Genomic DNA, 12,500 nt, shown 5'->3' on the forward strand with positions numbered 1-12,500 from the left:
ATGCTAAATTGTCCCTTAGTGTCCAAAGATGTGTAGGTTAGGTGGATTGGCCATGCTAAATTGAACCTTAGTGTCCAAAGATGTGCAGGTTAGGTGGATTGGCCATGCTAAATTGTCCCTTAGTGTCCAAAGATGTGCAGGTTAGGGGGATTGGCCATGCTAAATTGTCCCTTAGTGTCCAAAGATGTGCTGGTTAGGGGGATTGGCCGTGCTAAATTGTCCCTTAGTGTCCAAAGATGTGCAGGTTAGGGGGATTGGCCATGCTAAATTGTCCCTTAGTGTCCAAAGATGTGCAGGTTAGGGGGATTGGCCGTGCTAAATTGTCCCTTAGTGTCCAAAGATGTGCAGGTTAGGGTGGATTGGCCATGCTAAATTGTCCCTCAGTGTCCAAAGATGTGTAGGTTAGGGGGATTGGCCATGCTAAATTGTCCCTCAGTGTCCAAAGATGTGTAGGTTAGGTGGATTGGCCATGCTAAATTGTCCCTTAGTGTCCAAAGATGTGTAGGTTAGGGGGATTGGCCATGCTAAATTGTCCCTTAGTGTCCAAAGATGTGTAGGTTAGGGGGATTGGCCGTGCTAAATTGTCCCTTAGTGTCCAAAGATGTGTGGGTTAGGGTGGATTGGCCATGCTAAATTGTCCCTTAGTGTCCAAAGATGTGTAGGTTAGGTGGATTGGCCGTGCTAAATTGTCCCTGAGTGTCCAAAGATGTGCAGGTTAGGTGGATTGGCCATGCTAAATTGTCCCTTAGTGTCCAAAGATGTGTAGGTTAGGGGGATTGGCCATGCTAAATTGTCCCTCAGTGTCCAAAGATGTGTAGGTTAGGTGGATTGGCCGTGCTAAATTGTCCCTTAGTGTACAAAGATGTGCGGGTTAGGGGGATTGGCCGTGCTAAATTGTCCCTTAGTGTCCAAAGATGTGCGGGTTAGGGGGATTGGCCATGCTAAATTGTCCCCGGAAGGGTAGGGGGTTTTAGTTCAGTCGGGGGCAGCACGGTCGGTGCAGGAGGGGCCGAAGGGCCTGTTCCTGTGCTGTAATTTTCCTTGTTCTTTGAGTGCCACCCTTCTGCCCCCGCCTCTCGCCACTCATCCGCCTGTTCCCCCCCCCCCGCCCCCCGTCCTCGCCGCCACCCGACCGCCCTTTTCCCAGAGAGTTCCTGAGTCCATCCTCGGAACCTGCAAGTCCCCCGAGGGATCGGAATTGGCTGGTTTCCAGCGGCGATGTTAATTAAAGCGCTGGGGACTCTGTAATTACTGACATTTGCCAGCTCGGATACCAGCTGTGCCCGTGGGAGTCGCAGAGAGACGCCAGAATGCCGCTCTGCGTACGCACTCTCTCAAATACACACACACACAGCTGCCAACTCGAGACAGGGAGGTGGTGGGCTGTACGCCATCCGAGCCCCTTCAAGCCTGCCCCGCCATCCCATACTGGCTGATCCATCCTGACCTCGATTCCTTCCCTGTTCCAGTTTCCCTCTATCCCCCCGAGCTAATACTTATCCACCTCCGTATCACAGAATCACTAAAAGAGGCCCTTCAGCTCACCGTGTCCGGGCTGACCCACGGGGCGGCACAGCGGGTTAGCGCTGCTGCCTCACAGCGCCGAGGACCCGGGTTCGATTCCCGGCTCGGGTCACTGTCTGTGCGGAGTCTGCACATTCTCCCCGTGTCTGCGTGGGTTTCCTCCGGGTGCTCCGGTTTCCTCCCACAGTCCGAAAGATGTGCGGGTTAGGTTGATTGGCCATGCTAAATTGCCCCTTAGTGTCCAAAGATGTGTCGGTTAGGGGGATTGGCCATGCTAAATTGTCCCTTAGTGTCCAAAGATGTGTCGGTTAGGGGGATTGGCCATGCTAAATTGTCCCTTAGTGTCCAAAGATGTGTAGGTTAGGTGGATTGGCCATGCTAAATTGTCCCTTAGTGTCCAAAGATCTGTGGGTTAGATGGATTGGCCATGCTAAATTGTCCCTTAGTGTCCAAAGATCTGTGGGTTAGGTGGATTGGCCATGCTAAATTGCCCCTTAGTGTCCAAAGATGTGTAGGTTAGGTGGATTGGCCGTGCTAAATTGTCCCTTAGTGTCCAAAGATGTGTAGGTTAGGTGGATTGGCCATGCTAAATTGTCCCTTAGTGTCCAAAGATGTGTAGGTTAGGTGGATTGGCCATGCTAAATTGCCCCTTAGTGTCCAAAGATCTGTGGGTTAGGTGGATTGGCCATGCTAAATTGCCCCTTAGTGTCCAAAGATGTGGTTAGGTGGATTGGCCATGCTAAGTTGTCCCTTAGTGTCCAAAGATGTGTAGGTTAGGTGGATTGGCCATGCTAAATTGTCCCTTAGTGTCCAAAGATGTGTAGGTTAGGTGGATTGGCCATGCTAAATTGCCCCTTAGTGTCCAAAGATGTGTAGGTTAGGTGGATTGGCCGTGCTAAATTGCCCTTAGTGTCCAAAGATGTGTAGGTTAGGTGGATTGGCCATGCTAAATTGCCCCTTAGTGTCCAAAGATGTGGTTAGGTGAATTAGCCATGCTAAATTGTCCCTTAGTGTCCAAAGATGTGTAGGTTAGGTGGATTGGCCATGCTAAATTGCCCCTTAGTGTCCAAAGATGTGTAGGTTAGGCGGATTGGCCATGCTAAATTGCGCCTTAGTGTCCAAAGATGTGGTTAGGTGAATTAGCCATGCTAAATTGTCCCTTAGTGTCCAAAGATGTGTAGGGTAGGTGGATTGGCCATGCTAAATTGTCCCTTAGTGTCCCAAGATGTGCGGGTTAGGTGGATTGGCCATGCTAAATTGTCCCTTAGTGTCCAAAAATGTGCAGGTTAGGGTGGATTGGCCATGCTAAATTGTCCCTTAGTGTCCAAAGATGTGTAGGTTAGGGGGATTGGCCATGCTAAATTGCCCCTTAGTGTCCAAAGATGTGTCGGTTAGGGTGGATTGGCCATGCTAAATTGTCCCTTAGTGTCCAAAGATGTGCAGGTTAGGTGGATTGGCCATGCTAAATTGTCCCTTAGTGTCCAAAGATGTGCAGGTTAGGTGGATTGGCCATGCTAAATTGTCCCTTAGTGTCCAAAGATGTGCAGGTTAGGTGGATTGGCCATGCTAAATTGTCCCTTAGTGTCTAAAGATGTGTCGGTTAGGTGGATTGGCCATGCTAAATTGTCCCTTAGTGTCTAAAGATGTGTCGGTTAGGTGGATTGGCCATGCTAAATTGTCCCTTAGTGTCCAAAGATGTGGTTAGGTGGATTGGCCATGCTAAATTGCCCCTTAGTGTCCAAAGATGTGTAGGTTAGGTGGTTTGGCCATGCTAAATTGTTCCTTAGTGTCCAAAGATGTGGTTAGGTGGATTGGCCATGCTAAATTGCCCCTTAGTGTCCAAAGATGTGTAGGTTAGGGTGGATTGGCCATGCTAAATTGCCCCTTAGTGTCCAAAGATGTGGTTAGGTGGATTGGCCATGCTAAATTGCCCCTTAGTGTCCAAAGATGTGCAGGTTAGGTGGATTGGCCATGCTAAATTGCACTTAGTGTCCTAAGATGTGCAGGTTAGGTGGATTGGCCATGCTAAATTGCCCCTTAGTGTCCAAAGATGTGCAGGTTAGGTGGATTGGCCATGCTAAATTACCCCTTGGTGTCCAAAGATGTGCAGGTTAGGTGGATTGGCCATGCTAAATTGCCCCTTAGTGTCCAAAGATGTGTAGGTTAGGGTGGATTGGCCGTGCTAAATTGTCCCTTAGTGTCCAAAGATGTGCAGGTTAGGTGGATTGGCCATGCTAAATTGCCCCTTAGTGTCCAAAGATGTGTAGGTTAGGGTGGATTGGCCGTGCTAAATTGCCCCTTAGTGTCCAAAGATGTGCAGGTTAGGTGGATTGGCCATGCTAAATTGCCCCTTAGTGTCCAAAGATGTGTAGGTTAGGTGGATTGGCCGTGCTAAATTGCCCTTAGTGTCCAAAGATGTGTAGGTTAGGGGGATTGGCCGTGCTAAATTGTCCCTTAGTGTCCAAAGATGTGTAGGTTAGGGGGATTGGCCGTGCTAAATTGCCCCTTAGTGTCCAAAGATGTGTAGGTTAGGGTGGATTGGCCATGCTAAATTGCCCCTTAGTGTCCAAAGATGTGGTTAGGTGGATTGGCCATGCTAAATTGCCCCTTAGTGTCCAAAGATGTGCAGGTTAGGTGGATTGGCCATGCTAAATTGCACTTAGTGTCCTAAGATGTGCAGGTTAGGTGGATTGGCCATGCTAAATTGCCCCTTAGTGTCCAAAGATGTGCAGGTTAGGTGGATTGGCCATGCTAAATTGCCCCTTAGTGTCCAAAGATGTGTAGGTTAGGGTGGATTGGCCGTGCTAAATTGCCCCTGAGTGTCCAAAGATGTGTAGGTTAGGGTGGATTGGCTGTGCTAAATTGCCCTTAGTGTCCAAAGATGTGTAGGTTAGGGGGATTGGCCATGCTAAATTGTCCCTTAGTGTCCAAAGATGTGTAGGTTAGGGGGATTGGCCATGCTAAATTGTCCCTTAGTGTCCAAAGATGTGTAGGTTAGGGGGATTGGCCATGCTAAATTGTCCCTTAGTGTCCAAAGATGTGTAGGTTAGGGTGGATTGGCCATGCTAAATTGCCCCTTAGTGTCCAAAGATGTGTAGGTTAGGGTGGATTGGCCGTGCTAAATTGCCCCTGAGTGTCCAAAGATGTGTAGGTTAGGGTGGATTGGCTGTGCTAAATTGCCCTTAGTGTCCAAAGATGTGTAGGTTAGGGTGGATTGGCCGTGCTAAATTGCCCCTGAGTGTCCAAAGATGTGTAGGTTAGGGTGGATTGGCTGTGCTAAATTGCCCTTAGTGTCCAAAGATGTGTAGGTTAGGGGGATTGGCCGTGCTAAATTGCCCCTTAGTGTCCAAAGATGTGTAGGTTAGGGGGATTGGCCATGCTAAATTGTCCCTTAGTGTCCAAAGATGTGTAGGTTAGGGGGATTGGCCATGCTAAATTGTCCCTTAGTGTCCAAAGATGTGTAGGTTAGGGTGGATTGGCCATGCTAAATTGCCCCTTAGTGTCCAAAGATGTGTAGGTTAGGGTGGATTGGCCGTGCTAAATTGCCCCTGAGTGTCCAAAGATGTGTAGGTTAGGGTGGATTGGCTGTGCTAAATTGCCCTTAGTGTCCAAAGATGTGTAGGTTAGGGTGGATTGGCCGTGCTAAATTGCCCTTAGTGTCCAAAGATGTGTAGGTTAGGGTGGATTGGCTGTGCTAAATTGCCCCTTAGTGTCCAAAGATGTGTAGGTTAGGGTGGATTGGCCGTGCTAAATTGCCCTTAGTGTCCAAAGATGTGTAGGTTAGGGGGATTGGCCATGCTAAATTGCCCCTTAGTGTCCAAAGATGTGCAGGTTAGGTGGATTGGCCATGCTAAATTGTCCCTTAGTGTCCAAAGATGTGCAGGTTAGGTGGATTGGCCATGCTAAATTGCCCCCTTAGTGTCCAAAGATGTGTAGGTTAGGGTGGATTGGCCATGCTAAATTGCCCCTTAGTGTCCAAAGATGTGCAGGTTAGGTGGATTGGCCATGCTAAATTGCCCCTTAGTGTCCAAAGATGTGTAGGTTAGGGTGGATTGGCCGTGCTAAATTGCCCCTGAGTGTCCAAAGATGTGTAGGTTAGGGTGGATTGGCTGTGCTAAATTGCCCTTAGTGTCCAAAGATGTGTAGGTTAGGGGGATTGGCCATGCTAAATTGTCCCTTAGTGTCCAAAGATGTGTAGGTTAGGGGGATTGGCCATGCTAAATTGTCCCTTAGTGTCCAAAGATGTGTAGGTTAGGGGGATTGGCCATGCTAAATTGTCCCTTAGTGTCCAAAGATGTGTAGGTTAGGGTGGATTGGCCGTGCTAAATTGCCCCTTAGTGTCCAAAGATGTGTAGGTTAGGTGGATTGGCCATGCTAAATTGCCCCTTAGTGTCCAAAGATGTGTAGGTTAGGGGGATTGGCCATGCTAAATTGTCCCTTAGTGTCCAAAGATGTGTAGGTTAGGGGGATTGGCCATGCTAAATTGTCCCTTAGTGTCCAAAGATGTGTAGGTTAGGGGGATTGGCCATGCTAAATTGTCCCTTAGTGTCCAAAGATGTGTAGGTTAGGGGGATTGGCCATGCTAAATTGTCCCTTAGTGTCCAAAGATGTGTAGGTTAGGGGGATTGGCCATGCTAAATTGTCCCTTAGTGTCCAAAGATGTGTAGGTTAGGTGGATTGGCCATGCTAAATTGTCCCTTAGTGTCCAAAGATGTGTAGGTTAGGTGGATTGGCCATGCTAAATTGTCCCTTAGTGTCCAAAGATGTGTAGGTTAGGGTGGATTGGCCATGCTAAATTGTCCCTTAGTGTCCAAAGATGTGTAGGTTAGGTGGATTGGCCATGCTAAATTGTCCCTTAGTGTCCAAAGATGTGTAGGTTAGGGGGATTGGCCATGCTAAATTGTCCCTTAGTGTCCAAAGATGTGTAGGTTAGGTGGATTGGCCATGCTAAATTGTCCCTTAGTGTCCAAAGATGTGTAGGTTAGGTGGATTGGCCATGCTAAATTGTCCCTTAGTGTCCAAAGATGTGTAGGTTAGGGTGGATTGGCCATGCTAAATTGTCCCTTAGTGTCCAAAGATGTGTAGGTTAGGTGGATTGGCCATGCTAAATTGTCCCTTAGTGTCCAAAGATGTGTGGGTTAGGGGGATTGGCCATGCTAAATTGTCCCTTAGTGTCCAAAGATGTGTGGGTTAGGGGGATTGGCCATGCTAAATTGTCCCTTAGTGTCCAAAGATGTGTAGGTTAGGGGGATTGGCCGTGCTAAATTGCCCCTTAGTGTCCAAAGATGTGTAGGTTAGGGGGATTGGCCATGCTAAATTGTCCCTTAGTGTCCAAAGATGTGTAGGTTAGGTGGATTGGCCATGCTAAATTGTCCCTTAGTGTCCAAAGATGTGTAGGTTAGGTGGATTGGCCATGCTAAATTGTCCCTTAGTGTCCAAAGATGTGTAGGTTAGGGTGGATTGGCCATGCTAAATTGTCCCTTAGTGTCCAAAGATGTGTAGGTTAGGTGGATTGGCCATGCTAAATTGTCCCTTAGTGTCCAAAGATGTGTGGGTTAGGGGGATTGGCCATGCTAAATTGTCCCTTAGTGTCCAAAGATGTGTGGGTTAGGGGGATTGGCCATGCTAAATTGTCCCTTAGTGTCCAAAGATGTGCAGGTTAGGGGGATTGGCCGTGCTAAATTGCCCCTTAGTGTCCAAAGATGTGTAGGTTAGGGGGATTGGCCATGCTAAATTGTCCCTTAGTGTCCAAAGATGTGTAGGTTAGGGTGGATTGGCCGTGCTAAATTGCCCCTTAGTGTCCAAAGATGTGTAGGTTAGGTGGATTGGCCATGCTAAATTGCCCCTTAGTGTCCAAAGATGTGTAGGTTAGGGGGATTGGCCATGCTAAATTGTCCCTTAGTGTCCAAAGATGTGTAGGTTAGGGGGATTGGCCATGCTAAATTGTCCCTTAGTGTCCAAAGATGTGTAGGTTAGGGGGATTGGCCATGCTAAATTGTCCCTTAGTGTCCAAAGATGTGTAGGTTAGGGGGATTGGCCATGCTAAATTGTCCCTTAGTGTCCAAAGATGTGTAGGTTAGGGGGATTGGCCATGCTAAATTGTCCCTTAGTGTCCAAAGATGTGTAGGTTAGGTGGATTGGCCATGCTAAATTGTCCCTTAGTGTCCAAAGATGTGTAGGTTAGGTGGATTGGCCATGCTAAATTGTCCCTTAGTGTCCAAAGATGTGTAGGTTAGGGTGGATTGGCCATGCTAAATTGTCCCTTAGTGTCCAAAGATGTGTAGGTTAGGTGGATTGGCCATGCTAAATTGTCCCTTAGTGTCCAAAGATGTGTAGGTTAGGGGGATTGGCCATGCTAAATTGTCCCTTAGTGTCCAAAGATGTGTAGGTTAGGTGGATTGGCCATGCTAAATTGTCCCTTAGTGTCCAAAGATGTGTAGGTTAGGTGGATTGGCCATGCTAAATTGTCCCTTAGTGTCCAAAGATGTGTAGGTTAGGGTGGATTGGCCATGCTAAATTGTCCCTTAGTGTCCAAAGATGTGTAGGTTAGGTGGATTGGCCATGCTAAATTGTCCCTTAGTGTCCAAAGATGTGTGGGTTAGGGGGATTGGCCATGCTAAATTGTCCCTTAGTGTCCAAAGATGTGTGGGTTAGGGGGATTGGCCATGCTAAATTGTCCCTTAGTGTCCAAAGATGTGTAGGTTAGGGGGATTGGCCGTGCTAAATTGCCCCTTAGTGTCCAAAGATGTGTAGGTTAGGGGGATTGGCCATGCTAAATTGTCCCTTAGTGTCCAAAGATGTGTAGGTTAGGTGGATTGGCCATGCTAAATTGTCCCTTAGTGTCCAAAGATGTGTAGGTTAGGTGGATTGGCCATGCTAAATTGTCCCTTAGTGTCCAAAGATGTGTAGGTTAGGGTGGATTGGCCATGCTAAATTGTCCCTTAGTGTCCAAAGATGTGTAGGTTAGGTGGATTGGCCATGCTAAATTGTCCCTTAGTGTCCAAAGATGTGTGGGTTAGGGGGATTGGCCATGCTAAATTGTCCCTTAGTGTCCAAAGATGTGTGGGTTAGGGGGATTGGCCATGCTAAATTGTCCCTTAGTGTCCAAAGATGTGCAGGTTAGGGGGATTGGCCGTGCTAAATTGCCCCTTAGTGTCCAAAGATGTGCAGGTTAGGGGGATTGGCCATGCTAAATTGCCCCTTAGTGTCCAAAGATGTGTAGGTTAGGGGGGATTGGCCATGCTAAATTGCCCCATGTGACCCCAGAGCCACAGCAATGTGTGGGTGACTCTCGACTGCCCGCCAAGGGCAACGAGGGATGGGCAATAAGCTCTGGCCCAGCCGGCGACTCATCGTGTCCCACGGATGGATTCAGAGAAAGGTGGGGGGTGTTGGCGGGGGGCGGTGGGGGGTGTGTGGGTGGGGGAACAAGCGAGGGAAAACAGCCTCTCGGCATCGACCCTGTGAAAGGCTCTCTGACGGAGGGTCAGTGGGAATCTCGCCACGCTTTTCCGGATCCTCGCTCACCACGCTATCTTTGATTGACAGGGGTTGAAGCCAATGGATTTTAACGGATTGTCTGATCCCTATGTGAAGATCCATCTCCTCCCAGGAGCCTGCAAGGTACCCGTTCACTCTGGATAATGTCACAACACACCTTCCCAACAGGGGGCCCGTCAACACAGACTCACCAGTGATGGCTGACACTCCCACAGAGACAGAGAGAGAGAGAGAGAGAGAGAGAGACAGAGACAGAGAGAGGGAGAGAGACAGAGAGAGACAGAGAGAGAGAGAGAGAGAGAGACAGACAGAGAGAGAGAGACAGAGAGAGGGACACAGAGAGAGGGAGACAGAGAGAGGGAGACAGAGAGAGGGAGACAGAGAGAGGGACACAGAGAGAGGGAGACACAGAGAGGGACACAGAGAGAGGGAGACACAGAGAGAGAGACAGAGACAAAGAGAGATAGACAGAGAGAGAGACAGAGAGAGAGAGACAGAGAGAGAGAGAGAGACAGAGAGAGAGAGACAGAGAGAGAGAGCGAGAAACAGAGAGACAGAGAGAGAGAGACAGAGAGAGAGATAGAGAGACAGAGAGAGAGAGAGAGAGACAGAGAGAGAGAGACAGAGAGAGAGAGACAGAAAGAGAGACAGGGAGAAAGACAGAGAGAGAGACAGAGAGAGAGAGACAGAGAGAGAGACAGAGAGAAAGACAGAGAGAGAGAGACAGAGAGAGAGAGACAGAGAGAGAGAGACAGAGAGAGAGAGACAGAGAGAGGGAGAGACAGAGAGAGGGAGAGACAGAGAGGGGCAGACAGAGAGTCAGGGAGGGATTTACAGAGTTGGGGTGTTGAGGTTGCAGATCTGAGTGAGTGTCTGCTTCTCCTGACAGTACGAAGAGGCTGAGTGATGTCTCACTGCGGGTAATGGATCCGTCTGGAGTCAGTGGATGGGTGAAATGCGGAGTTCAGGTGGTGAGACAGGGTTTAATAACAGCAAATGTGTCCAGCACAGAAAGCAATTTCCCTCAATTACTCAGGAACGCCGGCTGCTGACAAGGACATGGAATTCTGATTAATTTAATCACGACATGAACAGCAGCTCAAATCTGAGAACCTGGACAAAGACAGCATATTAACAGGAAAATACAGTTCCACATTCTCCCTTCAACTGATTCGATTAGTCCCATACATTAACAAATCTGTCACGGAACCAGCCATCAAACACTCCCAGGACAGGTACAGCACGGGGTTAGATACAGAGTAAAGCTCCCTCTACACTGTCCCCCATCAAACACTCCCAGGACCCAGGTACAGCACGGGGTTAGATACAGAGTAAAGCTTCCTCTACACTGTCCCCATCAAACACTCCCAGGACAGGGACAGCACGGGGTTAGATACAGAGTAAAGCTCCCTCTACACTGTCCCCCATCAAACACTCCCAGGACAGGTACAGCACGGGGTTAGATACAGAGTAAAGCTCCCTCAACACTGTCCCCATCAAACACTCCCAGGACAGGTACAGCACGGGGTTAGATACAGAGTAAAGCTCCCTCTACACTGTCCCCCATCAAACACTCCCAGGACAGGTACAGCACGGGGTTAGATACCGAGTAAAGCTCCCTCTACACTGTCCCCCCATCAAACACCCCCAGGACAGGTACAGCACGGGGTTAGATACAGAGTAAAGCTCCCTCTACACTGTCCCCCATCAAACACTCCCAGGACAGGTACAGCACGGGGTTAGATACAGAGTAAAGCTCCCTCTACACTGTCCCCATCAAACACTCCCAGGACAGGTACAGCACGGGGTTAGATACAGAGTAAAGCTCCCTCTACACTGTCCCCATCAAACACTCCCAGGACAGGTACAGCACGGGGTTAGATACAGAGTAAAGCTCCCTCTACACTGTCCCCCATCAAACACTCCCAGGACAGGTACAGCACGGGGTTAGATACAGAGTAAAGCTCCCTCTACACTGTCCCCCATCAAACACTCCCAGGACAGGGACAGCACGGGGTTAGATACAGAGTAAAGCTCCCTCTACACTGTCCCCCATCAAACACTCCCAGGACAGGTACAGCACGGGGTTAGATACAGAGTAAAGCTCCCTCTACACTGTCCCCATCAAACACTCCCAGGACAGGTACAGCACGGGGTTAGATACAGAGTAAAGCTCCCTCTACACTGTCCCCCATCAAACACTCCCAGGACAGGTACAACACGGGGTTAGATACAGAGTAAAGCTCCCTCTACACTGTCCTAATCAAACACTCCCAGGACAGGTACAGCACGGGGTTAGATACAGAGTAAAGCTCCCTCTGCACTGTCCCCCATCAAACACTCCCAGGACAGGTACAGCACGGGGTTAGATACAGAGTAAAGCTCCCTCTCCACTGTCCCCCATCAAACACTCCCAGGACAGGTCCAGCACGGGGTTAGACACAGAGTAAAGCTCCCTCTACACTGTCCCCCATCAAACACTCCCAGGACAGGTACAGCACGGGGTTAGATACAGAGTAAAGCTCCCTCTACACTGTCCCCCATCAAACACTCCCAGGACAGGTACAGCACGGGGTTGGATACAGAGTAAAGCTCCCTCTACACTGTCCCCATCAAACACTCCCAGGACAGGTACAGCACGGGGTTAGATACAGAGTAAAGCCCTCTCTACACTGTCCCCCATCAAACACTCCCAGGACAGGTACAGCACGGGGTTAGATACAGAGTAAAGCTCCCTCTACACTGTCCCCCATCAAACACTCCCAGGACAGGTACAGCACGGGGTTAGATACAGAGTAAAGCTCCCTCTACACTGTTCCCATCAAACACTCCCAGGACAGGTACAGCACGGGGTTAGATACAGAGTGAAGCTCCCTCTGCACTGTCCCCCATCAAACACTCCCAGGACAGGTACAGCACGGGGTTAGACACAGAGTAAAGCTCCCTCTACACTGTCCCCCATCAAACACTCCCAGGACAGGTACAGCACGGGGTTAGATACAGAGTAAAGCTCCCTCTACACTGTCCCCCATCAAACACTCCCAGGACAGGTACAGCACGGGGTTAGATACAGAGTAAAGCTCCCTCTACACTGTCCCCCATCAAACACTCCCAGGACAGGTACAGCACGGGGTTAGATACAGAGTAAAGCTCCCTCTACACTGTCCCCCATCAAACACTCCCAGGACAGGTACAGCACGGGGTTAGATACAGAGTAAAGCTCCCTCTACACTGTCCCCCATCAAACACTCCCAGGACAGGTACAGCACGGGGTTAGATACAGAGTCAAGCTCCCTCTCCACTGTCCCCCATCAAACACTCCCAGGACAGGTACAGCATGGGGTTAGATACAGAGTAAAGCTCCCTCTACACTGTCCCCATCAAACACTCCCAGGACAGGTACAGCACGGGGTTAGATACAGAGTAAAGCTCCCTCTCCAGTGACCAGATGACTTGCTGCGGTTGACAGAAGTAGT

General features: G+C 49.4%; 1 protein-coding gene across 1 annotated transcript in view; it reads left to right on the forward strand.

Moving 5' to 3' along the window:
• LOC144490829 (double C2-like domain-containing protein alpha) overlaps window positions 1-12,500 on the forward strand; it is a gene marked incomplete at its 3' end in the record, with an annotated part of 20,188 nt that overhangs the window by 1,763 nt on the left and 5,925 nt on the right. The window contains exon 2 of the mRNA XM_078208525.1: window positions 9,073-9,147. Coding sequence (XP_078064651.1) covers window positions 9,085-9,147 — 63 coding nt within the window. The remainder of the gene's footprint in view (window positions 1-9,072; window positions 9,148-12,500) is intronic.

The sequence above is a fragment of the Mustelus asterias genome, unplaced genomic scaffold (genome assembly GCF_964213995.1).
Source record: "Mustelus asterias unplaced genomic scaffold, sMusAst1.hap1.1 HAP1_SCAFFOLD_3877, whole genome shotgun sequence".
NCBI classification, from domain to species: domain Eukaryota; kingdom Metazoa; phylum Chordata; class Chondrichthyes; order Carcharhiniformes; family Triakidae; genus Mustelus; species Mustelus asterias.